This window comes from Telmatherina bonti, assembly GCF_933228915.1.
Source record: "Telmatherina bonti genome assembly, chromosome: 6".
In the NCBI taxonomy this organism is placed as follows: Eukaryota; Metazoa; Chordata; class Actinopteri; order Atheriniformes; family Telmatherinidae; genus Telmatherina; species Telmatherina bonti.
In genome coordinates, this window is record NC_136624.1 from 30,163,823 (window position 1) to 30,189,322 (window position 25,500).

The 25,500-nt window shown below is 37.1% G+C and overlaps 4 protein-coding genes across 6 annotated transcripts in view; all 4 read right to left on the bottom strand.

The window, feature by feature from the left end:
* Positions 1-2,930, bottom strand: part of abhd14a (abhydrolase domain containing 14A) — a 5,673-nt gene extending 2,743 nt beyond the window's left edge. Inside the window, exons 1-3 of the mRNA XM_079242394.1 lie at positions 2,596-2,930; positions 1,386-1,666; positions 1,069-1,184 (exon numbers count right to left, since the gene is read on the bottom strand). Of these exons, the coding sequence (XP_079098520.1) occupies positions 1,069-1,184; positions 1,386-1,648 (379 nt within the window). The 5' untranslated portion in view covers positions 1,649-1,666; positions 2,596-2,930. The remainder of the gene's footprint in view (positions 1-1,068; positions 1,185-1,385; positions 1,667-2,595) is intronic.
* Positions 2,931-3,319: 389 nt separating this feature from the next.
* hyal2b (hyaluronidase 2b) lies at positions 3,320-8,155 on the bottom strand. Of its 3 annotated transcripts, none has more exons than XM_079242897.1 (4): positions 8,009-8,155; positions 7,428-7,533; positions 6,252-6,338; positions 3,320-6,163 (listed from the first exon to the last, which is right to left on the bottom strand). In XM_079242897.1, exons 1-4 carry the CDS (start codon positions 8,095-8,097, stop codon positions 5,774-5,776), a joined length of 672 nt encoding a protein of 223 aa, XP_079099023.1. In that variant the 5' UTR covers positions 8,098-8,155; the 3' UTR covers positions 3,320-5,773. The 3 variants fall into 3 exon arrangements, with proteins under 3 accessions (XP_079099023.1, XP_079099021.1, XP_079099022.1); XM_079242895.1 differs by having other exon boundaries at positions 6,554-7,533; XM_079242896.1 differs by having other exon boundaries at positions 6,554-7,533; positions 8,054-8,153.
* A 2,099-nt stretch (positions 8,156-10,254) lies between these two features.
* Positions 10,255-13,990, bottom strand: tusc2b (tumor suppressor 2, mitochondrial calcium regulator b). Its single transcript, XM_079242759.1, has 4 exons — positions 13,856-13,990; positions 12,547-12,792; positions 11,558-11,678; positions 10,255-11,470 (listed from the first exon to the last, which is right to left on the bottom strand). The coding sequence occupies exons 2-4, from the start codon at positions 12,693-12,695 to the stop codon at positions 11,405-11,407; spliced, it is 336 nt and encodes a 111-aa protein (XP_079098885.1). The 5' UTR covers positions 12,696-12,792; positions 13,856-13,990; the 3' UTR covers positions 10,255-11,404.
* A 1,362-nt stretch (positions 13,991-15,352) lies between these two features.
* On the bottom strand, positions 15,353-21,537 carry rassf1 (Ras association domain family member 1; the record flags this gene model as incomplete). Its single annotated transcript, XM_079241620.1, has 6 exons — positions 15,353-15,502; positions 15,614-15,729; positions 15,833-16,121; positions 16,285-16,389; positions 17,397-17,521; positions 21,246-21,537. 6 exons carry the CDS (start codon positions 21,535-21,537, stop codon positions 15,353-15,355), a joined length of 1,077 nt encoding a protein of 358 aa, XP_079097746.1.
* Positions 21,538-25,500: the final 3,963 nt, after the last annotated feature.

Here is a 25,500-nt window from a genome sequence, read left to right on the forward strand (position 1 = left end):
CTGTTATGGAAGATGGGAGGGAGGGAGGGAGTCAGTCAGTCAGTCAGTCAGTCAGTCAGTCAGTCAGTCAGTCAGTCAGTCAGTCAGTCAGTCAGTCAGTCAGTCAGTCAGTCAGTCAGTCAGTCAGTCAGTCAGTCAGTCAGTCAGTCAGTCAGTCAGTCCGTCCGTCCGTCCGTCCGGACAGACAGACAGACAGACAGACAGACAGACAGACAGACAGACAGACAGACAGACATAAATGTGATGATAAATGGGTTTTGCTTGTGCACGGTTAAGTCGACAATCAGCTTATGCAAGTGAAAATAATTTCAACCACACGAGGGCACCATCATGTCATGAGTCATTGGCTTTTCAAGTCAAGCTACTAGTAGCAACTGTTTTAGCATTAGTCATTTTGAGTAATTTTATTGAAATGACAAATGATTTTACAACTAATGGTTAACATTTTTAAGTGGTTTTTTTAAAAGAATATACTGTACATGACTTTTTCTTGGTTATTGTTGGGTTGAGGGTTTTTTTTGTTTTGTTTTTGTTGTTGTTTTAAGCCGTGTTTGGTTTTAATAGTTCTTCTAAATGCCTGGACAGTATATACAAAAAATTGTGCAAAAACTAAAAAGCTGTGAAAAGTGGTTTATCCATTTTGAGATGCGTGGGCAACAATAGTTCCAGGAATGTATCCATTAAATGTCATTGTGCCATCAAAAGGAGTCAGAAACACAGAGTTTCACTAAGTTATTTAAGTGATATTGAAATACTGTTACCAATCAAAATGCTTAACCCAAATTCTATATCTATGCAAAGTGATCATCCCATCACTACTTTCAAGACTCACAAACAACTACATTTATAAACATATATCAAAATATAGGCAAAGACGATGATTAAAAATAAATATCAAGATGAATTCTTTTCCTAAATTTTTCTAAAAATTTTATTTCAGGCTTCTAGTTTCTTCAGAGGTAAAGCTTTAGTGACCAGTTTGACACTTTAAGTAGATACATATATACACAAATACATACTCAGAATTTAGAAGCATTAATTAATTTAAAAAAGCAATTCCACTAATACCTGGAAGGTCCATTGCTAAGGCTTGATATCCATTAGTTGCTAGCAGGGCCATGGTGCCTAGTTCTTCCCAGGTTTTGGAAGTGAAGGCCTGGCCATGCAGAAGGACCACTTGTAGCCTGCATGGAGAAATAATTATATAACTTGTGGTTTTAGAACTAGCACAGACCAATTGATTGCAAGAGCTTGATATAAACAATTAAACTGAACAAACTCACACTACAGTTAGTTCACTATGTACAGTAGTTTGCAGGTAATTCTTACAGGGACAGAAAATGCTACAAGTTAAGATGTTAAACCGGTCTGATGCTTAATTTCACCTTGGTAATATCTGTCGCCCGGCTCCATCTATGGGTATAGCTTCTCGAAAGAACAATGGAGGGTCCCCGGGTAGCTGTCCTGTGCGAATGGACACATTGACAGATGGAAGCACAGGTGGAGCTGTGACCAACAACCCCATTCTTTGAGCCTCAAATGAAGGCTCCATGCTGCCCTGACGAATGGATGGCAGCAACAGGTACAGCAGCAGTGTGGCCAACAACACCAGGCCCAAGACAACAAAACGATTCCGAAAGAGATTCATTTCATCCAAATGAAGGACCTGAAAAAGGGTAGACAATAAACTGCCTTAAAACCTTTCACATAGATCCTGTCACTAGAATAATTATCTATTTTATAGTCTATAAAAACAGACAAAATTCTTTGTATTAAAAAGTGACTGCAATGAGGAAATATGAGGAGCAGGAGCATACGTTTTCTGAAAGCTGGTGTTTGGAATTACCAGAAATGTTTATCCATAGATTATGGTCACCATTTTTGCTAGTTGTTATCCACAAACTGAGACCATATAAAATCAACAGCAAACATTTCACCTAGCAAAATCTGACAAGCTTTGCATATTATTATTTTGTTTTCACAGAATTTGATCACAAATTCCACTGTATTTATCTGGAAAGAGATATTAAACTAAATTAAATAAAAAAAACATTTGCTGTAACTGAAGTCCTAACATCTCACATAATCTGATGACCCATAAAATGTGATGTTAACCTCGAATATATTAAATATTAAATCACATAACGGTGTTTGCCTTGGAAAAAAAAAATCCATTTGGAATCTTAATGTTTGGCAAAAAAAAACTTATTCCCAAAAATTGCCATTTACCTTCTTAATCCATGTGTATAATAACTGATAATGAATTCTTCCTTCTCACAAGCCATTAATTAAATCAGGGTTTTGTTTTTTGTTTTGTTTGTTTGTTTGTTTGTTTTGCTAAAGAAGCGTTTGTTTTAACGATTTTCATTTGCTTAAGTCCATTTGCTTGGTAGCACGCTCACAAACTGCATGAATAAATAGCACAATAACTTCAAATTTGATCTAAAATCTGTGACACCGAATTCAAAACTGCACAATATGGTCATTATAATTACACAAAACATGCATGACAGCTAACGGTATGTATGGTACTAGCTAAATCCTAGCACAGTGTTGGAGGTGATGAAATGCATTATGCAAAACAAGCGGACATACCGACACAGAGGAGGTAATTAAATGGATCCACTAACAAAAGGACAAGGCTTTCTTCCTTATTGCCATGTCTTCTAGTTCGGTGATCTGACAGGAATCGTCGCTATTAGACTTAAGAGTCCGTACTGATGTTGTAGCTAATTTAGCTTTTTAAAACGACGGGAATATTGTGCTTAGGGCTAAATATTTATACTTCCGACAAAATATTATTCCTCTCATTGAATAATAGATTTTCAATTAGCAGAGAGGACACGCTTTACATGACGAAGAAAAAAAAGCAAGACAAAGAATGTTCTTTTGACTGTATATCATAGAATTTAAGTCTACCAAGGTCCTAATCGTTTGTTCCTCGTAGGAACATATTACGAGTTACACAAAACAACCTTTTAAATAGTACTACGTCATTTCCTGCTGAAGTCCATCTGTTTTTACCATAGACCCTATATAAAAAAATACTTTCATAAGTAACTTTTGCTATGTGTTAATCCATTATAATATAAAAATAATACATACATACAAATACATAAATACAAAAAATATTTTCTGGGAAATGTGTTTAAAGAAATTATGGTTATAGCATAGACTTCACAATCTATTTTGGGATCACTTGAACCCACTGCTGTCGTATAGTCATACAAAGCACACCAGGTTCTTAGTGTTACAGAAAACTTTACTTTAGAAATTTACAAATGTTTTTGTCATTTAAAAAAAAAAAGAAAATGTTTTCTTAATAATCTGAACCACTTTGCAAAGTGTGAATTAAACCATGAAAACACACCAATCTGTTTAGCATTGGAAAATGAGACAAATAAAATACACACAAAAATCATTTTAATATTTAAGGTCACTGTATTGACTGAAAATGAAATGTTTAAAGTTTCAGACCCTTATTTTCTTTGGCATTACATTTTTTTTTTAATGAACTGGAAGACATGTCAATACTTAAATATTTCTCAAACATAAGATGGCACAGAAATAAAACTACTAAAATCAAATTAAATGAAAGTTATGCTATTAACATGAGCCATTTTTTCCAGATTTCAATTTGTGATCAATTCTGTAAACATTACCGATTTTCATCTTCACACTTTATCCATAATACTTGATACAAAAGAAACAGAGGAGGCATAACAATCAGTAATACCCATTTTGCTCTCTCTCTTTCTCTTTTTTTATAAGATTGATAGTGGAACATATTTGTACACTGGCACAATACATGAGAAAACCGCTATTATACAATAATGAACTGATAATATTCTAACAGCCTTTTTTCCCCTGGAAACAGAACTAAATTTAATTTTTTATAATGAATTAATATATGGCAATAAATTCCATGAGAGAAAAAAAGACTAAAGTGCAATATAACACAAAAGCAGTAATATATGACATCCTATCTGAGTTTTTTTCTGCTTTGAGTTAGTAAAAAAAAATATATAAAGAACTGACATCCCAATTCATATTAAGTAACCAAATATACAAGTTACAGTATAAATATGGAACTACTCAGTTAGCTTTAGAATACCAAATCCAACGACAACAAAACTAATCCAAACATGTACCTACAGTAGTTGCTATCATCACACTATCACAAGCAGAAAGTTTCACACAGGCTGCAGTGACTTGATTCAAAACTGACACACACACGCAAAAAGACATTTCTAAGCTAATAAACATGGGATTTTTTTTACATGACCAATACATTTTTAACCCAAACCTTATGCTTTCAAAACACATTAAATTGTGGTTCAAAAGAAGCCAAGACAGGAGTAACTTTAAATGGTTGACACACTGACATTTAGATACTAAAATATCCAAACACATTTGTAATAAGCAGAGATCAGGTCGGCTCATTTAAATTAAATATTTGTAGATTTAAAAGGTCGTTATCTTTTCAAGGAAAACAAAATAACAACAGAAGTGATAATACCTGAATACCAAGAATGGATTTTTTAGCATTACTTGTTTTCACAGTAAAATCCCAGTTAATTAGATAATATAATCAGGATTAACCTCTAAATAAATATTTGTCTTTTCCATTGGTATGCACTGTTGTTTCAACAATTCCCCTTTATTTCCCCTACAATTTATTTATGCAAAAAAAAGAAAAAAACTCAGGCATTATGGTGATAAGATCAATGCAAAGCACTGAACAAAGCACTACTGAAAAACTTTGATTTTCTAAACAAATAAGAGCACTTTTTAGCCCCTTTAAGGCACATTTTGAATTGAAACAGGCAGGTCCAGCTACACTGCTTCTACAAGCAAAAGACTTAAGAGACTTAAGACTTTGTGATCTATAATCTTCTGGCATGAATTACTAGTAATATTTTATTGAAAAGGCTCTGTCATACTTCATAGGCTGAGGCATCAAAATGAACACTATAATGGTACATTTGGCCATAAGTGTAAATGCAGGTTCTTCAACACTGGTTCTTGGAGGTCACTTGATATTTTACTTGATTTTCAATCGCCTGGCCCAAATTAATAACAGGCTTGTGCAGAAACAGAAAACAAGGTTTTGAGAAAATGTGCTTCATTTGAATCAGGCGTGTTGAAGCAGTTTAATAACTAATACCTGCCGGGGAAATGCAGGTGATTTCAATTCAACTTTACATGCACGGCGCCAATTTATTTTATCATTTATGATAATATTTATGTATGATTATTCATCACCTTAGGGCACTTTTACGAAACATGAAGTTGAACTAATTCATTATCATCCAATCAGTATTCACACAAGCCAATTCATAATTAATATCCCAGCTTAGGAAAACCAAAAGGTTTTATCAAATCAAGACTCAGATTCAATTCCTCATCCCAAACATCCAGTGGACAGCAGGAAACAATCGAAAGGAAAAAAAGTCCCTTTTAACAGGAATGAAAATCGCCCGCAGAACCTGCATAGAACCCTGGTATATGCATTTTTTTTTTTTTAAGGCTATGTCTTGTTGTGTCTGTCATAAAAATTAAATTAAAAAAAAAACATGGTTCAGTATTGGATCAACTTGGCTGAGCTGACTGACCACCTTCTGTCACTCTAGTGAATCTAATTCAAACCATCACTACAAACTGCTGTTAATGCATAAATATCAATTCGCACAGTAACTTACCATCTTTAGGTTAAAAAAACACTGAACTTTCCGTTTTGTACTAGCTGAACAGCTGAAGCTTTTCAGTTTCCTTAATGAAGCAGAGACAGGAGTCCGAGTGGGAGTAAAAAGCAGAGAGGCCAGGTTCCTATAACAGAGGAGGCTCTATTCTGCCCTTTTTCTTTCTGCTCACACCCATTGCCCCTGTACCCACTGTAGCATTGGCACTGGAAATGTGTGCGGAAAACAGCCAGCTCGGCTTGGCCCGGTGCTCCTGATACCTTCAGATGGCCGCTCTGACTTGTTATCCTATGTGTTGAGGGGCTGAGATGCAGATAAACATCACTGTCTGGTATTTGCCGAAGACAGCGGCCATGGGAGTTACACAGCACCTGGCTGCACTGCTCTGCTGCTGTCGACACATTGAGGAGGTACTGACCCAGTTGTCCCATAAGATATTTATTCAGGGTGGAGCAGCTGGTCTGGAGGATAGACAACATAATTTAAACCCCCAAACTATAGAAAAGCAATTTTTCAGTATCAGACAAACAGAGAAGATTCAGCTCTTACATTGCTTGCATAGGAAGTGTCTCCCCAGAAGATGACACCTGCAGCTCCAAGAGCAACACTCTCGCCAATGGTGGAGACCAAATCTGTCTGCAAAAGGTGTACACAAACAGTTTCATTCTTTAACATTAGATGAAGGCTGTGTTTTTACAATATAATTTGCCCTTTTTTTTCATTTAAATTTTTAACACCAAGTATAAATTACATGAGACTCACTCATTTAAACTACATTTATACTTGAAATAATGCTTGAATTGGATTGGCTACTTTTAACCCTTGAAAAATTTCTGCTGTAACCAACTTACCTCAGTTAAGAGGGTCATCTGACTGTTGTAAGTAGGCCGAGTATAAACAAACACAGGACGTGCTAACCCATCCCCAACAGATGCCAAGCGCAATGCTTCCTTCACCCTGTTTCGGACAAACAGGCGCCCATACACTGAGGAGCTAAGTACAGAACCCATATATATTGAGGGGAAAAAGGCTGTACATTCCATCCATAGCCAGTTAAGTTTATCATTGCGGTCCATCTCCACAGCAGGACAGTGACCTGTGTAGTTTTTCAGGCCGCCTTTGTAGTCATGGTTGTAGCAATCTGGAAACAAGTAGAAGCCCCATAGCTGGTTGGGCCTCAGACTCTTTGCAAGTTTTAAAGTTTCCAGCATGAATTTTCGAGCAGATAGTTCAAATTCTTGTTGTGCAACTTCTGCCACTTGTTCTGGAGTCCATTTATCGTTCTTTTTGGCCACCAGTTCACGGGATTTTCTCCTATAAATATCTTTTGCATCCCAATTTCTAATCCACAATGGGCGCCACTCCTCCCAGTCAATAACAGACAAACCTTTTGCCTGGGGCTCTCTTATGTATTTCTGCAGACCTTCAGGCATCTTTTCATAATGCTGAATGAGGCTGGCAAGCTGTGGAAGGCCTCCATTCACTGCAGTGCCCCCATGTTCATAATAGGGATATAACCCAAGGCGTTCCTTGTAGAACATTGTGAGATTCTGTCGGACAAAGCCCTCATTGGGTGTTGCTACGATGTCAAACTGGTCCAAAGATAAAGTAACACCATGTCGTGTCCCACACTCCTGTGTTGGAGCATTCCAGACAAGAATAACTGGCTTCTGGGAATATAATGGCCATCTTGTCTGCTTTGTATCTGCTGATGACATGACTAACCATGATGTAAACAGAATCAGAATCAACCACGGCAGCTGGCCAGCTGTGGTGAGAAGGAAGTGAAATATTCTCTTCATGATCACTGCACACCTTCACTCCTCTCTCTCTAGAAAAGACAAAACCAGGTTGTGAGAGTCAATAAAAAGTAATTCTACAAGTAATTCAATAACCATCTCTTTACTGAAGATGTACAATATGTGAAAAAATAGAGAATTTAGGGTTTTAAGTTTAATAAAAACCAACATTATCTTATAAAAGTACAGTTTTAGCTAGAATGTCAAAACAGGTACAGTTTAAATAAAACTGGATGATTATCATCAAATCTTTTTACTTCCTCTCTTTTGTGTTGTGTAAATCTTCAGAAGTTCAGAAAAGATTATATGTAGTTGAGAAACATATGTAACACCACTAAGAAAAATACTACTACTTTACAAGTGAAAACCCTCTTTCAAATAGCAAGTTATTGTGAACTCGAGAAATAGTCATTAAGTAGCTTAGCCACATTAGCTCAAAGTTTCATTTAAACTAGCCACCGTGTTGCCAAGTTAGCTAACTGGTTCACTCTTCCTATTCAGTCTAACCTGTTCGGTTCACGCCCAGGACAAAGGTTTATCCCACTCATGTACCCGTCATATAAATTCCTTTTCCGCAGCCCTGCCATGTGAGACATAGCAGTAAATGTCCGTTTAATCCATTTTGATGAGTGAAAAATCCGCTACAGAAACGATGCTGCCAGGACGGACGGTGACGGAGAACGTTGAGCAACAACAGATCACTGCATTTCGCTGCTAAGTAGGGGGATCCAGGATCAATCGGAACTGTACTTACACACAAATTCTTATTTGTCTCCTACAACATTGAATTTAACTTCGGAACAGACGATAATTAATACCTAAATGAGATAATAATCCTGTTTGGCACCAAACTGAGAGCAAGTGTTTATTCTAGTGTCAGCGTCCACCCCCACCTTCTAATAGTTTGTTCTTAGACGTTTCATTGATAAAGCAACCTCAGATTCTCCATATAAAGTAGCGAACATCTATTGGCATTGCATGTAAAAATTATTAATAAAGTAGAAGATATAACCGAGTCGGAGTTAGATTGATTTGATGCTGAGAGTATTATTTTATGGAAGTTTTGCTAATATATATAATTAATAAAATATCCAGTTGCATTAATAAATGTAATATGACTTGAACATTTGTGAATTACTTTTTAAGTAATATGACGATCAAATCAGCACAATGTTCTATTTTAAACTTATGACTAATTATATAACACGTTATTATAGTTTCATCTCTGTACCCACATTTAAGCTATATATTCTTTACAGTGTGGAGCTGAAGTGGGAATAAAAACAGATACACACTTTCCAGCAGAAGCTTACATTTACACTAAAGTTTTCTTTGATTGTAATCTACTCCTTTCAATTTTAATTATACTCTAAGGATAGTAAAAGCAAATGAACTTGAAAAACCATACATATCCCTCTGTAAAGCAGGATAATCTCACAGTTGCTGACATAATTAAGTTTTCCAAAACATCCTCTTAAAAGAGAAGCCCTAATCTCATCTCTTACCAACAGCAGGTTGTTTCCAGTCTTCAGACCAAACTAAGTCAGGCTCATCAGTTGTTAGAAATATGGGTTCATAAAACTGAACTATTCAGACAAAAGTGGTTATTCACTGTGTCATGAAATCAACCACCGACAGCTGTTTAAATACCAAGGAAACTCCTCCCTTCACAGTACACACAGGCAAAAAAAATTTGATGTATTATCAAATGTACATAATCATTATTACATACATTTCATTTGCTTTGATAAGTAGATAAAAGTTGTGTTGGGTTCAAAGAGACCTTTTTACTACATCTTTGAGGATTACATTGGCAACTAAATTCTTGGCCATGGCTAAATTAGAAATTCTTTAAACATAGTACCATAAAGAGTACATAGTTTAAAAACAACTGTATTTGTGGGTTATAGTGGAAATTATAAACCTTAAAAAAAGAGCTTAATGTCACATTATATCTTAATCCACCATTTTTCAAAAACTGATATGAACACGACTAAAAGCTGACTAGTAAGTTTAAAGTCAAATAAACAAGGCAAAGCTGCACCTACGAGTTGATAAGCTACTTAAAAATGTATTGAATAGGAATTCTGTTTGCACACCCAAAAAGGTAACATGTTATAAAGCTTAAACTGAAATCATAAATATTTTCCCAACTGCCCATAATGCCAAATTAAACTCTGTTCTGATAAAGGATGCCTGAAGCTGGATGTTTAGACAGATAAAATAATGCCTATATTTCCATTAATCATCAAATATAGTGGTTAAAGTGCCTTTGCCTAGTAACTTACTTTGTGGTTTCTTCAAATATGCTTTGGCCAGCAAAGCCAGGAGGGGAGTTGGGGGCGGGGGTCATGCTGAATCATATTTCTTTAACCCCAAATCTTCAATTCCCTGCATGGCTTTGCATGTTATTTCAGCTTTATGAAGATAAATGGAAGATAATTGTACCATCATACCTCCCAAAGACCATGAAAATAACACATGCCAAGAGGGATGAAAAGAGCACAAAGGCTTGTGTCGGGTGAGATCATATCATAGAAACAATAAAGCAAAGTGGATCTTGGCACAGAACTCTTAATCTTCCAAAGGGAGCAATATCACAGAGCTTTGTAGAAAAACCTGTGGAAGTCCTGTTCCCATCGGCATTGCACGGATGGCCTTCACTGCTCGCTTAACTTCACCCAACTAAGTTTCACTTTTAATGGAAAACAGTGTACAGGTAGCTTCACGCAGATCTCATAGCCAGTGGATGGTGAAAACAACTTGAACATATCAATTTGATCAATTTAGGTCAACCATTGGACCACAGCAGTGATTAAAATTATACAATTATCTTAATAAGTTGAGATCGTGAGTTGCTTCTCCTAAGCCAACCATGTTTTGAGTTTTTTTTTTCCTGACCATCCAGATTTTTAATTCCTAAATCTGAACAAAAAAATAAAAGATTTTCCAGAAAATTGATACAATTTCATAATAAACTGTTTAAACGAACATAACCAGGAAATCAGTGTTCATAATTCACAGCGACTTTTATAATCTCAGTAGATGTAGGTTTTCTGTTATAACTGGTACTGGAAGCTTCTGAAACATGCACTTTCATATGCTGCTAAGTAATCTATTGATTTAAAAAAAAAAACAGGAAATAACAACAGCATTTGGGTTTGTAATAAAAAAAAAACAAAAAAAAACTGATTTAATAAATTAAATGTGAAACACATTATGCCAAAGCAGCAAAGAAAACAACAGGATCTCTTCTTAGAATCACTGCTGCTGTTTACATGTGTTGCTCTGAGGTCATCAAAGCGAGTCCTTCCAACATTATAAAAGGAAATTAATCCACTTTCCATTTTTTTGGGCCACTGATTGTCAACTCCCTTGGATACTGCTCATAAGATGATCCTGTCCCATGCAGTATAAGCAAGTCAAAATAGTGTGAAAAACTTAACTGTGCAAGAACAACTTTCTTATTCTATGTAAGGACATGACAAATAACATTCTCCTTAAACTCCTTGAGTTCAATTAATCAGTTCAGACAACAACCTGCAAAAAAAACAAAAAAAAAAAACAAAAAAAAACCAACAACCTTAGGTGTTTTCCATGTATCATTCTGTCTGCACACATTCACTCCGACATGCAGGCAAACAGTGATCTCTAGAAACTGAGAGGATTTTGCCTGCTTGGCAAATCTCATCATCCCTGACGGTAGACCCATGTCTCACTGCACACAAGCCAAAAACAGATCACATGCAGAGGCTTAGCACACAATGCAGCAGCCTGTCCACATTAGGGCATCAGATATATCAAGAGATCATGTTATGGTGAAAGGTGGTTCGGGCTTCCTTCTGTCAGGGGAACCACAGGACGGAGCTGACACAGTGGCTTGTTTGAGAAACTCAGAGACTGTCAGGCTTCACAGAGGATAACTGGGAAATCTACGTGGATGCACGGGTGGTCCAGCTTTATAATTCCCTGCAAGGACAAGGAAGAAATGTAAAAGATTTGAACTGATCATGCACAGAGAAGCAAAGCTCTCCTCCATTATTATGAATTTCTGACCTGAGGTGTTAAGTTTTTCTGAATCCTTTTCAGCTTGGCTTTTTTACGTCCATTTTTTGTCACAATTGTCTCCTCATAGAACTCATGGGCTAAGTCACCATCTTCGTCAAAGAACATAGAGCTGCAGCAACAAGTAACAATAATAAAAGTTATTTGACAGCATCAAACATTTTAACAAAAAAAGGCTCTGTTGTATTAATCAGCCTGTTGGGAATCTTATGTGTGTGTGTTGTGGAGATTGTGAAAAGTGATGGGTTGAAGGAAAACCCAGAGTCAGTTCTTTTTTGTGGAGAAAACAGTGGATTTTTAAAAAGGTAAGAAAAGTGTCATAAGTAAAGGAAAATGATAGAGTGAAACAAAATAAGAGGACACTTAAGACCCTCAAAGATTCTGTGGAGCAGTGGAGCACATCCAAGTCTCAGCTGACATCTGTTTAGTAAAAATTTTAAAAAATATTAACAGGCATATCAGCATAGAAGGTAAATGAATAAAAAATCACATATCTGGTTTCTGCAAAGTTTTGCAAAAAGTATGAATTTATGCCTCATTTCTTGCTTGAGTCAAGAATTCTTTTCAAATGTGGATTTTTAACTGTGAGAATTGTATCTGCTCAAATACAATCAAATTCCTATATGATTAGGATTCAAATGTAATTTTCCTATGCTAGAGTAAATAAATTATGTCATTAAACTTTTAAAGGTTAAAAGTCACAGTGGGCCAGTCCGAGAAACTTCTGTATATAAACCTTTTCAACTCAGGCTGGATCAAGATAATTGAAAGATAAGTTTATGCACTGCTATATATGTTGTTGAGTTGAGAAAAATGCAGAGCAGTGTAGTGATGTGTATATTATTGGGAGGAAGAGGGGGTCAAATAAAACAGATTCTGCACAGGAACCACCATAGTTTACAAAAAAAGAAAGAAAAAAAAGTGAATACAGCCTTACTTAAATCCAACATAATATGTATGGATGCTATTCCTATAATTACCTTCGTCTGGTAAACACAAAAGGTGTGGCACCCGGGAAACCTCGCATTCTTGCCACTGACTGCTCGTTTCCATCTTTGGCAGGATCATCACCACTACCTGAGCCAGAAAAAGGCCAAAATCCTTTGGATTTGGAGCCACTACCCCCCATCTTCAACTGCAGCACATTATTTTCTTGGGTCACAGGGCTGCCGGTAGTGCTACAGCGTTACTGTACAGGAGAAAATGTGACCCTTGCGGTATGACACCTACAAAAGAGAACACATGGAGGAAGAAGTTGTGTCATTTCAGGCAGGTGATGCAAACCAAATTATTCACAATCAAATTTTACAGTAATCATTGAGGTGCGAAGGAAAAAACTTAAACATAAATACAACTTAAATACTACAATCATAGTGGAAACACAATTAATAAAAAAAAAAGCCCAAGAAGAAAGAACAAAGTTCATATAAAATATATATTGCCATTTCATACATTTTGTAAAAATAAAAATAAAAATTTAATTATTTTCTTAAATCTTTTTTTGTTGACTTATTTTTTTGTTTAATGAGCTAATTTATTATATTATTATTATTATTTAGTGCCAAGTTTTATTTCTCTGAGACAATCCTTTACACACTATTTTAAATTTTAAAGATATCGAGAATATTAAGGTTTTATTGATAAAACAATTTGTAAAATAATTTGGCGTAAGAGAAAGGACACACTGTTCCACAACATCCACTCTTGGGAAACGGCGACTTTATTTTATTGCACTTTGATAAAAACAAGTGACTCAAAATGAAGACTAAAGACTGAAGTCTTGAGTCAATGTCAGAAAACAGGCCAGAGACATGACAGCGCATGTTTATTACCACATTTGATTAGCACGGCGTCATTTACCTAGTGACATTTTTATACATTTTTAACCAAACGTATAAAACGATACTTTAAAAAGAGGAAAAGATGACTAGAAAGAAGTAACTGGAAATCGAAACACAGCCCTGCATTACACCTTAGTTAAAGGACTCCGTAACGTTGACGTGGTGGCTAACTTGGCAAGCTAGCTTTGTCCGACAACAGATTGGCCCTGAAGGAATTATTTACAGTAGCCTTATCATGTCACTTGTGTTCCGTCGCAGACACCTCCTGTAGCTGAAGACAGCTAGACCTCATTTACTATCATCATGTAGTTTATATGTTGCTAAACAAATAAATGTTTACAAGTGTTAACAAAGGCTATCATTAGCTGGTTTGATTTTTTTTTTTTTTTTTAAATTTTAAAAAGAAAGAAAGAGAGCGTTGGTTATTTCAGCCACGTTAAAGACATACCTAAAAAGTGAGCGGTGGTGTATTAGCTCGATTCTTTTTTAGATTAATTTGTCTTGATGGTCTGCCAATTCAACCAAAAAGAAAAAAAGCTTTTCAGCAACCAGAGCTACGCTAGCTGTTTATGCGCGATCAGGCTTTTCTTCTGTCTTTTTATTTTAAGGTGCGGAAACCTAAAGGCGCGCTTACGCCACCAAATGATCGTGAGTGGAATTGCAAGTTTATTTGGGGAACGAGGACGAGCAGCATACTGCTGAGAGGCAGGGCCGGATTAAAAGTGCACAAGCCCCTGGGCCCAGAATGTTCCAGGGGCCCCCTTCTCCACCGTAACATTGTGAAAAGTGGGAATGACACACTGTGAAACTACGTTTCTAACATCTCTCAGTGGTACCAGTAGCAATATACTAGACACTGTGGTGTAACTATTTGGCTTTTATGTACATTTTGATTCATGTCCAAAATGCTGGTGTTTGCCCCACATGGGCCTCAAGTGGGCGTGTGCCCCTGGGCACACGCTGAAAGGTCGAACCAGATAATGGCATGAAATAGATCACTTTGGTCAAGAACATCCTACATAAAGCAACCGTCTCGTTATTGTCAGATATCTTAGATCGCATAACATAACTCAGTAAAATGCCACAAAAAAAAAAAAAAAAAAAAAAAAAAAAAACAGTCTTCAGAGGGATATTTTTTTCAATCGTTTTCCTGTGTTCTTGGTATGGATAACATGACTAATCTGTAGCCCTTATTTTAACCTTTTCTTTTGGGTTGGATTTAAATAAGTCAGCCAATCACACAAACACTTTGCTAAGAGCAAACCTCTGTAGCCAGTTTCCATACTCTGGGAGAAACTTCAAGAACAACAAATAATATTATTTCTTCTTTTCAATTCACATGGTTTTGAATGTTTTATGGACAGGTTTGGCCTTTGCCCTGCTTACCCTTTGATAAAAGTAAGAGAGTTTTAAATAATTACAAAATTAAGAAGGAAATCACAATTTATTGCAACAAGTTTATTAGATAACTGGAATAAAACACATTCCCATCTCATCAACATGACCAGCTCAACTTCAGATTGATTAAAGTGCCAGCATTAAAAAAAGGAAAACATTTTTTTCCATAAAATAAACAGATAATAAACCACATAAGTGATAATAAAACGCTAAAATGTTTTTTTTTTTAACACTATAAATACTCAAGCAGCATCTTTTGAAAGAGAAAGAACAGTCTTGTTAAGCCCATGGTAATTTTTGTTACATTTTGAGCCAGTCTAATTCACAGATACAGTTTTATTTGCACAAATGCAGCATGACCTGATATTTTCAGAAGTTCACATTAGAACAAAACAGCTATGTCTGCTTTATTACCAGCCTATATTAAAAACACTACAGTTGCCTGAGTTCTTTCCTTCCCTTTTACAGCACCAGTCAACTTTTCATATTTTCAAGGCAGGAGAGGGTTTTTGTTCATGCTCAAATCTGAGGATCTGTTGAATTGGCATCAGCCAGGTGTAGATATGCGGGCCATGGCCCGCTTCATCATCTCTCTTGCATGAGCATAGCGCCTTACAATCTGCCGTACATGCTCTTCTTCTTCACGCTGCAAGATTCGCAGAAAGTTGCACAACTCAGGGAAGCTGAATGCATCCCACTGTGGAGGAGAGCAGTTTCACCATTAGCCAAGCACACCATGCATGTTCATACTTTGTTTTCAGCACCTGCTCATATATTTCTTTTTTAATGTAGTTAAATGGAAACTTACATTTACATCCCCTGTTTCATTTTCTTTCAAAACCAAACTCAGGACTGTTTCACTGGGGCCAGCACACAGGCGCAGATAGAGAGGACGCTCATCATCAAACAGTTTCCGCATGAGCACTACAAGGAAAAAAAGCAAAAAAAATTTGATAAATAAAACAAAGATTAGACTATAATACACCTGCTTTTTTCTTTAATAATATAATAATATCAAGAATCCTACCCTGACTTTGCTTTTCGGTTTGCTCAAATAAGGCAAACTTTGCAGGGTTGTCTACCACCGTGAACTTGTTCAGCAATGCCTGGATGACTTCGTGTACCCGTGTTTCTGAACTTATATGTAGGTGCTTTGCAGCATCTTTTGGGAGGTAGAAAGATGTCCGCCGTTTCATACGTCTGCCATCCTGATCCTCCTCCCCCGTGGAGCTCTGGCACTCAGGAGGAGGGAGGGAGATGGGACGGAGTAGCTGAAAGTGGACCTTGATAAATCCAGTGAAGGACCCGTCTTTATTCTGCAAGGCAGACAGATTGACAGCGAGGGAATGGGAATGAAAGGTTCTCATTAAATTTCAACAAAGTTTGCAAATGAATACATACTGACTGAAAAGTTTATATGCTTGTTTTAAAAAAGAAAAAAAAAAAGTAATATTTAGGGAAAAAAAATCATTCACTCACATCAACCATGTAAAGATTGTTGTTAATCTGTGCATTGTACTCCTTTACCCTCTGCTGAATCTCAGCAACACTTAGCTCCTGTTTACCGAACTCAGTCTGTTCATCCTGAAACCCAAAAACAGCGTGGACAATCCACCAGTTAGGCCAAAAGACAGCAAGCACAAAACGTCTGAGATGCAGAATGACAGAAGAGATTCATCAAATTGATTCAAACTCTTAAAAGACATGCACACAGTTCCAGCCTTCAGTCGCTAATTTTCATTATTTCAAAGCTCATTGGGGGGTGGGGGTGTGTGTATCGTATAAGAAGCTCCTTCAGATTGATGTCATCACTTCAATCTTACCATTTTCTCATCTTTTTCTCCATTCAGTTTAGTTGACTTCTCTTTTTTTACCTCAGTATTTCCAGTAACTCCTCTCTAACCATAAAAACTCACTAAGACATGTGGATGATGAAACCCCTCCTAGTCAAATCTGAGTAAACCGTCCCCTGAACAAAAGTGTCTCATAACGTTATTCATGTGTGTAAGTGGGAGGATTGTGCAAAACATAGACCTCGGTCATGAGACTGTTCCATCAAAAGATTCTGTCAAAACTACATGTCTACAAATAGATTAATTAGTGTTATACTCATTATTTTAATGCCGCCTCCATCTGGACAAATCGGTGTCCCAAAGGATGCTCCGAGTTATTTTTAGTGGTTGTGCTGAACTAAATTTGGCACATCTGAAAAAAGTAGCATTGCACAAAAATGAACTAGAAGAGTCAGTTAGAGAAAAGGATCCTTCACTCATGACAGTCTTTTATTTTCTAGTTTTCATGAAAGTAATTTGTATCAGAAAAAATTTCAGCCTGATATATTTTGTATAATCTTGCTGATAAACAGCAAGGAAATCACACCTCTGTCTTGTATCGAAGGAGAAATAAAAGGCTAATCAAAAGCAACATTTCTTTTCCGACTGATATGTGACTATCTTGCTGGCTTCCCACTTTCTCACCACAGTCAGCAGTTACATGAATTCCTCATGTTATTTTGCTTTTTAAGCGGAAAAAAAGATCCATGATAACAGTGTTATTAAATTAACAGAATTTAGGCTTTTGTTGTTCTTTACCACATTAGTGTCTGTCTCAACAGAGTCATCACTGTAATCTGTGTTCTCTGTCAACACATTTCCATGCGCGCTGCAGTCCAGCTGGATGAATGGTCGGCAGCGGTTGTGACACGTGTAACGGCAGTCTGAAAGGGAGAAACACAAACCATCAGCGGGAACGTTTGCGTACACATTATTTTTTCAACACTTGAGTGCAGTTATCAGCTGGGCGCTATACTGAGTAATTTCCCCCCCGCACTATGAAAGCATCTGGGTTGACCGTGCTGACTCCAGTGGTTAGCTGCTTTATTCGTTTAGCTGAACATACAATAGAAATGCCACAGACATTCCCAGGCACCGTTTCTGGAAAAAAAAAACTGTTTAAAATTACGCTTCCCAGAGCTTCCCACAGTCTAGGACGATGTGATAAACTTTGACCTAAATGGAAAAACTAATAAAAGAATTCTACTGGAGTCTGAAGGGTAAAGACAGAATGACTATGAATCAATTGCTGTGAGATTAATCCACAATAATCACTACTACTACTACTACCATTAATTAATGATTTATTATTATTATTATTATTATTATTATTATTAATAATAATAATAATAATAATAATAATAATAATAATTGCACAGCCACTGAAAAAAGTTACTTTTTATTTGAAAAAGTGAAAATAGTGTCTTTGTGGTGGATGTTTGATGCTGGGAAATTTTCCTCATTCTAAAAACTTTTCTGAAAGGTCAAAATGAATGATGTGCACGCTCATCCTATTACATGTACTTGCAGGGCCAAAGTGTATTTATTCCTGACTGCATTTCCAAAAAACAAATTTCCAGCATACTTTCACCTTTCAAAGATGTTGAATAATCCGCTTAAATAGACGGACAATGCAGTTTTTAGCCAATGTCACTAAAACAAAAATCAAAGGTACCTTTGTTAGTGATTATTCTGGTTTACTGACATGAAGTGCAGAGAAAAAATGGACTGATGGACAGGCAAAGTACAGTGGTTGTGTTCCTTTTAGTGAAGGTACGTGAGTCAGCCAGCGAGGTGTCATGGCTCATTAAGTTGTTTTTAATAGCTTTGACACAACACAAAGGAACAAGACGTACTATATTATTCTCTACTTTCTCAGAGAAAGTAGACACTGTGTAAAATGTATAAAAGAACAAAATGGAATTATTTGTACACATCATAAACTAATGACTTGTTCCTTAAATAAAATGAAAGACTATGGTAGGCTACATGGCGGTGTAGAGGTTAGCACTGCAGCTTCACAGCTAGAAGGTTGCTGGTTCAAGCCTCTGCTGGGCAGAGGTTGAACAGTAGCCTAGAGTGGGTTCTCTGGAGACTCCAACTTCCTCCCACCCACAAGACATGCATGTTAGGTTAAAAACTATGGTTAATTGATCCCTCCACACATGTAAGTTGCTGTAGATAATAGCATCTGTGAAATGCCTGCAGAATAGAATGACATGTTAGAGGTTCGACATTTTATCATTTTCTTTTATTTATGGGAATAACATGTCTTAAAAGTTAGGCCAGATAAAGACTAAAAAATCAAGTGTTGGAAGTGTTAATAAAATGATAAACCCAGAGAAACAAGCTATGTCACTGAAAACAGGTCAGCAACACGAAGAGGTAGAGAGAGCACCTCAGAGAGGCAAAGTCTCTCAGTTTTAAAGCAAGGCACAGGTTTGAGAAATGAGAAAAAATGCACGAACAAATTGCAGAGTCAGATCAGATTATTGGAAAGTCTTGGATCCACAATACTATTATCAAAACATGAAAAGAATAAGCAAGCATTATCTTTTGTAAAGATCAAGGTCAATAATCTGCATTGAATTCCCATAATCTCCAAAATCCTAAATCGCTGCATTTACAACAGTTGTGACTTTATCATAGGAATCGCTGCATGCACTCAGTAACTCTTCATTCATTGTCTGTGACAGAAATGCAAATTGTCAGTAAATTGCTGTGTCATCCACAAAAGCAGTTTAAGCTTTTTAATGCATAGAAGAAGCCAACGTGAGCACATGGCCTGAAAACACTGATGCCTTATTGTCAGGTCTCAGCTCAGAAGCCAGCATCTCTGAAGGCAAGGTGATGTCGACTGGTAACCTGCACATTTAGGAAGGCACCATCGAGGCTGGAAGGTTTAAGTGAAGGAGGTGTTGGTAGTAATTCCAAACTTGTGACCTCTACAAGACTGTTTAGGCAACTGATTTAAATCTTCAATCTCCCCAGGTTGTCCGGGGAGATACCACTCTATATTGTTGACGAATGATGAGGTTTATGTTAGGGATGCACCGATCCGATTTTTGCGAGTTCCGATCAGATACAGATATCTGAAATTTGAAAATCTGCAGATACCGATATTTGCCGATACCAAATCTATTTATGTGAACATTATTGTGACTATGGTTATTATTGCTGTTATAACTGTGTAAGATTTCATTAAGTTGTAATAAATTACCCATCCTTTCTCAAGTTACCTCCCCAACACAGTAACATTACAGATCTAACAATTTCAGGAAGTTTTTTTTTGATTTGGCACATTTTTCCCAAATGCAACTATACATGTGTAATTTTGAAACAAAGATCTTGCTGTTTGTGTTACAAAAAATGTCACACAGGTCCCTGGGCCCAGAGTGTTCCACGGGCCCCCCTTCCCCACCGCAACATTGTGAAAATTGTGAATGATACGTGTAAAACAACATTTCTAATATCTCTTAGCCGGTGGTACCAGTAGCAATACTCAAGACACTGTGGTGTAACTATCTGGCTTTTATGTACATTTTGTTTCATGTCCAAACTGCTGGTGCATGGCCTGTGTGGGCCCCACTAGTCTCCAAATGGGCCCCAAGTAGGCGTGGGCCCCTGGGCCTGTGCCCATAATGCCCATTGGATAATCCAGCCTTGCTCACACATTGTATTGAGCCGAAACAGATACTGATAACGGTATCGGTGCATCCCTAGTTTATGTCGAGGTTTATGATTTAGTTCCATTGACACATAAACATTTATTTAAAGAAAAATATGAGGGTCCAAATGAAGAAAAGGAGTCCAAAGACGGAAGAAAGTTGCTGTCCCTTTATAGCTGCTACCTGTTGACTGATGAGGGGTGACAGTGGAATGAAGGAGAGAGTAAATGCTGATTGGTTAAGCAGGGCGCAGTAACGCCCCATAGAGGACAAAATGAGTATTATGGGATAGATGGTGGAAAAACACAACTATTATGGGATGGTGATGCGTTTCAAGTGTCCAGAAGAAAATAACTGAAAACCTTGTGAACAGTATATGAATGTTTCAGAGCAACATTTGCTGCCATCCAGATGACAGTGTTCTCAGGGAAGGCCTTGAATATTTCAGCAAGACAATGCTAAACCACACACTGCATCTGTTACGACAACATAGCTTGGAGTACAAGTGCCAGATTGCTCGCAGCTGAAAATATTTGGTGCCCCATGCAAAACGTGTAAAGCAGACCTGGGACTCCTGAGCAGCTAGCATTATATCAGACTGCAGTGAACGTTTCTATGATGCTTCCACACTGTTGTCACAAGGAGTACGGATGCTCCACAGACTTTGACCCAGTTTTTTCAGAAGTGTTACTTCCATCATATTCAAATTAAGCTAACAGATTTATATTTTCTTTTTTTTTTATTGAAATATTGATTTCCAAGCTTTGTAAATAAAACGCCATTTTGGTGTAGTTTATGTGTTACACAATGTCTTAACATTTATTGGAATTGTAAGACAACTTCTTTGTGTGCTTTGTTTTCTTTTTTCGCAATATCTGTTAATACAAAAGCAATATGATATATTTTCCTTTAAACAGATTTAAATGCCGCAGATACTCACTGGCACAGCGCAAACTCTGCTTATAAAGACCCCAGATGAATTCTCCACACAGGTCACACCAGGTGAGATGTGTGTAACCGTAAGGCTGGAAGTTGTGACCCATGGCAGCCTCTCCTGCATGGTGATCCGTTGTCTCGATGCTGACGCTGTCTCCAATCAGACGGACAACGTGGTAGTGACTGGGCTGAGCTGGGTTTCCAGGCGGTGCGGCAACGTGGACAGCTGAAGCAGCCAGTTCGATGGAATCATTTACACTGAGGTCCTTCAGCTCAATCAGCTCACATTTAGACATCTTGTCTTTAATGCAGACACTGACATGTCATGTGAGTCCTTGTTGACCATCAGTAAGGGTAAGAGTCCAACCTAGTCGGGGAGAGCGAAGGAAAATCTGCACCTCTGCTTTGTGAATGTCTTCAGATTCAGCTCACTTCCAGATGTTTTGCAGGGAAACTGGGTCGCTCATCGAGGAGTCCTCACAAAAGCTGCAAAATCATACAATCGTGGTATTGTTTACAAGGTTTTCTTTACATATAACACAGATCTGATGTCTGTCAGACAACACAGTATCCTATTTTCAATGTTTGCAGTGAGCTTTAGGGATGAAAAAGCAAAAGATTAGCATTTATCTGATGCCAGGAATCATACGATTAAATCAAAATGTGGGACAAAATGACAAGTATAATCCTGAGCAATCCTGGGACAACTCATGCTATAATGCTGTTTATGACAGTAATAAATAAATAAATATTTACCATCAAAATTGAGCCGTTGCAAAATTCAATAACAGTTAAAACAAATAAATAAAGCTGAAAAATAAATGAATGAATAGGCATCATTTGTCTTGTAAGATGTGAACAAGACATGGTGTGTGATGCGTATTACAACTCAGCAAGGCCACAGTTTAACTTTATGCTTTTTAGACACAGCTTCTTTATTTTCCTCCTAGACAGAGTTTTTTTTTTTTTAAATTTAGAAATTTACCAAGGTTCCACCATAAGGACACGTCGGATGATGTTCCTGAGGAACACCAAAGTGAAAGGTGAAACATGTCAACAAAGCTATCTACTTTCTAAAAATACTCTGTCCAGAAACAAACAAACAAAAAAACAAAAAAACAAAACAAACAACAAAAAAAAACAAGCAACTGTAGATGTAAATAATCAGAGTAGACATTATGGACTTCATCAAGCTATTTTATGCTTTTGTGCTCAAATCATTTCTGTACATTTAATCCACAGTGTGCTATTTACACCACAATGTGTATTTATTGACATTCCAGTGAAGGTGAGATGGACTGAATCAATGTTGCATTGTGGTATTTCTTGATTCTCTTATAGCCTACCAGTAAATAACCTGGCCACTCCTGGCACTGTGAAACATGCAGCGTCAGATTAACTCTTTATGGCAGCAAAAAACTTGGGGAATATATTTCCCTGTTGCTTCCTTATAGGAAGAATCAGCAGAAAATGTTTACAGGTGCATGTGAGAGTTTACTGAACGCAAGTGCCTTGCGGAGCAGAGTTATTGTGACTTGAATAAGAACAACCTGGGGCTCTTTCTGCCAAGTGGGTCACCCACCACACGGCGCAATTATTCACGCAGAGCAACAAGAGCTCATTGTAAGCGGGATCATCCTGACATGTTTTATCAGAACACTTCATTTTCGTCTCGGACTCGCGTGCGCGTTAGTCTAAAAACGATATATCATCCTGCAGTTTGATGTTTACTGTTAAAAGCAGCCCTGGGTGGAACGGGACGACCCGGTTTAAAGCTGCGGTCTGAAACGGGACGACAAAGTCCTTTCACAGTGACAAATGTTCACTCCTCCTAACAGATACACAGTTTTACAACAGCACCTTACCTCCTTTACTTCACTCCCGCTGCAATTTGTGGACGGTATTTTGCAGTTGATGATTTAATAGCGAACCGACCGCACGGGCACGCACTTCAGTTTGCGCATGCACATTGGGAGTGCGGGATTACGTCTAATCTCATATGTGCTCTGAAGCAGACAGAGAGGAGAGAAAGGCTGGAGGAATCCCCTCAGCTCATCATACACACACAGACACGAATGCAGTTGTAAAGACTACACACACACACACATATATGTATGTATGTATGTATGTATGTATGTATGTATGTATGTGTATATATATATATATATATATATATATATATATATATATATATATATATACACATATACACACACATATATGTTCAAATGTGTAGGGAGATTTTTTTTTTCATATTTATTCTGAAATGGTAGAGACCAGTTTGAAATGAATTGACAGATTAATCTTTAATGAAGGGTTGTTTGGAAATCACTCATGGAGGGGAAAAAACCTCCAGGCTCCTCAAACATGGCGGATGAAGATCTTGTCTTCTTTATCTCCACTCAAACGAGACATTTGTGAGAAAGTTGCACTAAAGTCTCGCTGTGTGCCAAATTCTTACTTCTTTTACACAGTTTATGTTTGTAGAGAGAGAAAAGGAAGCTGTCAAGCCATGGGACAGTTACTGGTTGTACTGGTTATTGTAATTCTGATTTGATGTTATATGTAGTTACTACAGACACTTTTTTTTCATCCTTATATACATCCACATGAATGGATGCACCAGCGGCAACTTTGAACACTGAGTTCAGAGTGTTGCCCAAAGGCACTTCAGCATGTGGTCAATGGAAGTCTGGGATTGAACAGTTGACCTTCCAGTGGGCAGAAAGCCACTCTACCTCCTGGGCTAAAGCCAACATGCAAACAAAGCCAGATGAAGGCAGGCAAAGACTTTGGATAAAAAAGATCAGCGCATTTCACCATATGACACATATTCCATCTGTAACACATGGTGGTGTTATGTTGGAGAAGAATTTTTTTTTTGGGCCAATTTTGCTGCAACTTGACTACAACGGTTTGTAATTATGAGTAGAATGATTTCTAAATCATGTCCGCATGTTCTAAAGAACATCCCGCAGCATCTGTCCATGAACTTAATCTCATGAGAAAGTGGGTCAAGCAGCAGGACTCTGGTCTTAAGTACTCAAGCTGATGTAATGAGTAAATTTGTGAAACGAATGTTTTGGGATTTCAAAATCCTGTTCTTACCTAAATAGAAACACTGCTGAAGAATGGAAGAAAGCAGGCTACGGAAGTTAAATGTGCTTTCGGTGTTTCACTGCAGTCTGTACTTGTAGCTATCAGATAATTATAAATAGATAACTTCTGTTACTTAATTTCACTACAGCGACGAGTCTTTATATTAAATATTCTGCATTAAATATTTGTATCTTTTGTAAGGAGAGACAGAAAGTGGAAGAATTTTCTTAATGGCTATGTTGTTATCTGTGCTGGAAGCTCCAGTGTGTGGAGGCCTTGCAGAGTCACAAGCTTATTACAGAGTAATTGGAGCACAATGACCAGAGAACAGCTGACCAGTCAGCTTCAACTGGATGTGGTATTGGTGGTATTAGTACAATACCTAGATCCTGTATAAAAACAACACTTATAACACTGTCATCTTCATGATTTATCATTATTATGAAGCCATCTGTTTGGTTCTAAATTCACAATTTCAATCAATCCAAAAGCTTGCATTTTACCAGAGTCACAGTACATTACTCTGAGTTGCAATGAGAATCAGGGGTCCTGAAATGGATGGTCTCAGGAGAGTCTTCATCTCAGCTTTGCCGAGTCAGCTGGGACTACATGATGAGACAGGAGACAAAGATAGTAGAAAGACTTAGGCAAGAATTCCAACATACTTAAACAATTTACCTGCCAAGTAATTTGTAATTTTCATGAATAGTTGGTGCTGTAACCTTACTGTCTATTTTCAACCAATTGTTAGAAATTAAGTGATCAAAGTGATTTTTTTTTTTAAAATAAAACATAAACAGTACAATTACATTACTGTTTCCCAAAAAGGCTTGGATGTAAAACAAAAATGAAAACATAATGCGGAATCTGAAATCATTAAAACGTATTTAAAAATAATTTAAAATCATTAAATTGTATTTAAAAATTATATGGTTACATGATATGCTAAAATGTTTTTTTTTTTTTCCAGACTTAACATTGAATTTGATGGCAGCTAATCTTAAAAAACAAAAGGAAAAAAAATTAAGTCAATTCCATTCAGCACATCTAACATAAACATTTTGAGAGGAACGTATCCTGTAAACAAGGCTGCATTGTTGTAAAATGTTATGTATTTTGTCTTGCACCAAAAGACTGTACTTTCAATGTGTGGATGTAGT

What these genes read in the sequence shown, in the direction of transcription:
- hyal2b (XM_079242895.1), bottom strand. Translation starts at nt 7,504, where the DNA reads ATGAAGAGAATATTTCACTTCCTTCTCACCACAGCTGGCCAGCTGCCG. An exon ending in AGATGACCCTCTTAACTGAG is followed by an intron (nt 6,339 to 6,553) that starts GTAAGTTGGTTA and finishes CACCTTTTGCAG; the next exon opens with ACAGATTTGGTCTCCACCAT. An exon ending in ACACTTCCTATGCAAGCAAT is followed by an intron (nt 6,164 to 6,251) that starts GTAAGAGCTGAA and finishes TCTATCCTCCAG; the next exon opens with ACCAGCTGCTCCACCCTGAA.
- tusc2b (XM_079242759.1), bottom strand. Translation starts at nt 12,695, where the DNA reads ATGGGGGGTAGTGGCTCCAAATCCAAAGGATTTTGGCCTTTTTCTGGC. An exon ending in TTTGTGTTTACCAGACGAAG is followed by an intron (nt 11,679 to 12,546) that starts GTAATTATAGGA and finishes TTGTTGCTGCAG; the next exon opens with CTCTATGTTCTTTGACGAAG. An exon ending in AGAAAAACTTAACACCTCAG is followed by an intron (nt 11,471 to 11,557) that starts GTCAGAAATTCA and finishes TTGTCCTTGCAG; the next exon opens with GGAATTATAAAGCTGGACCA.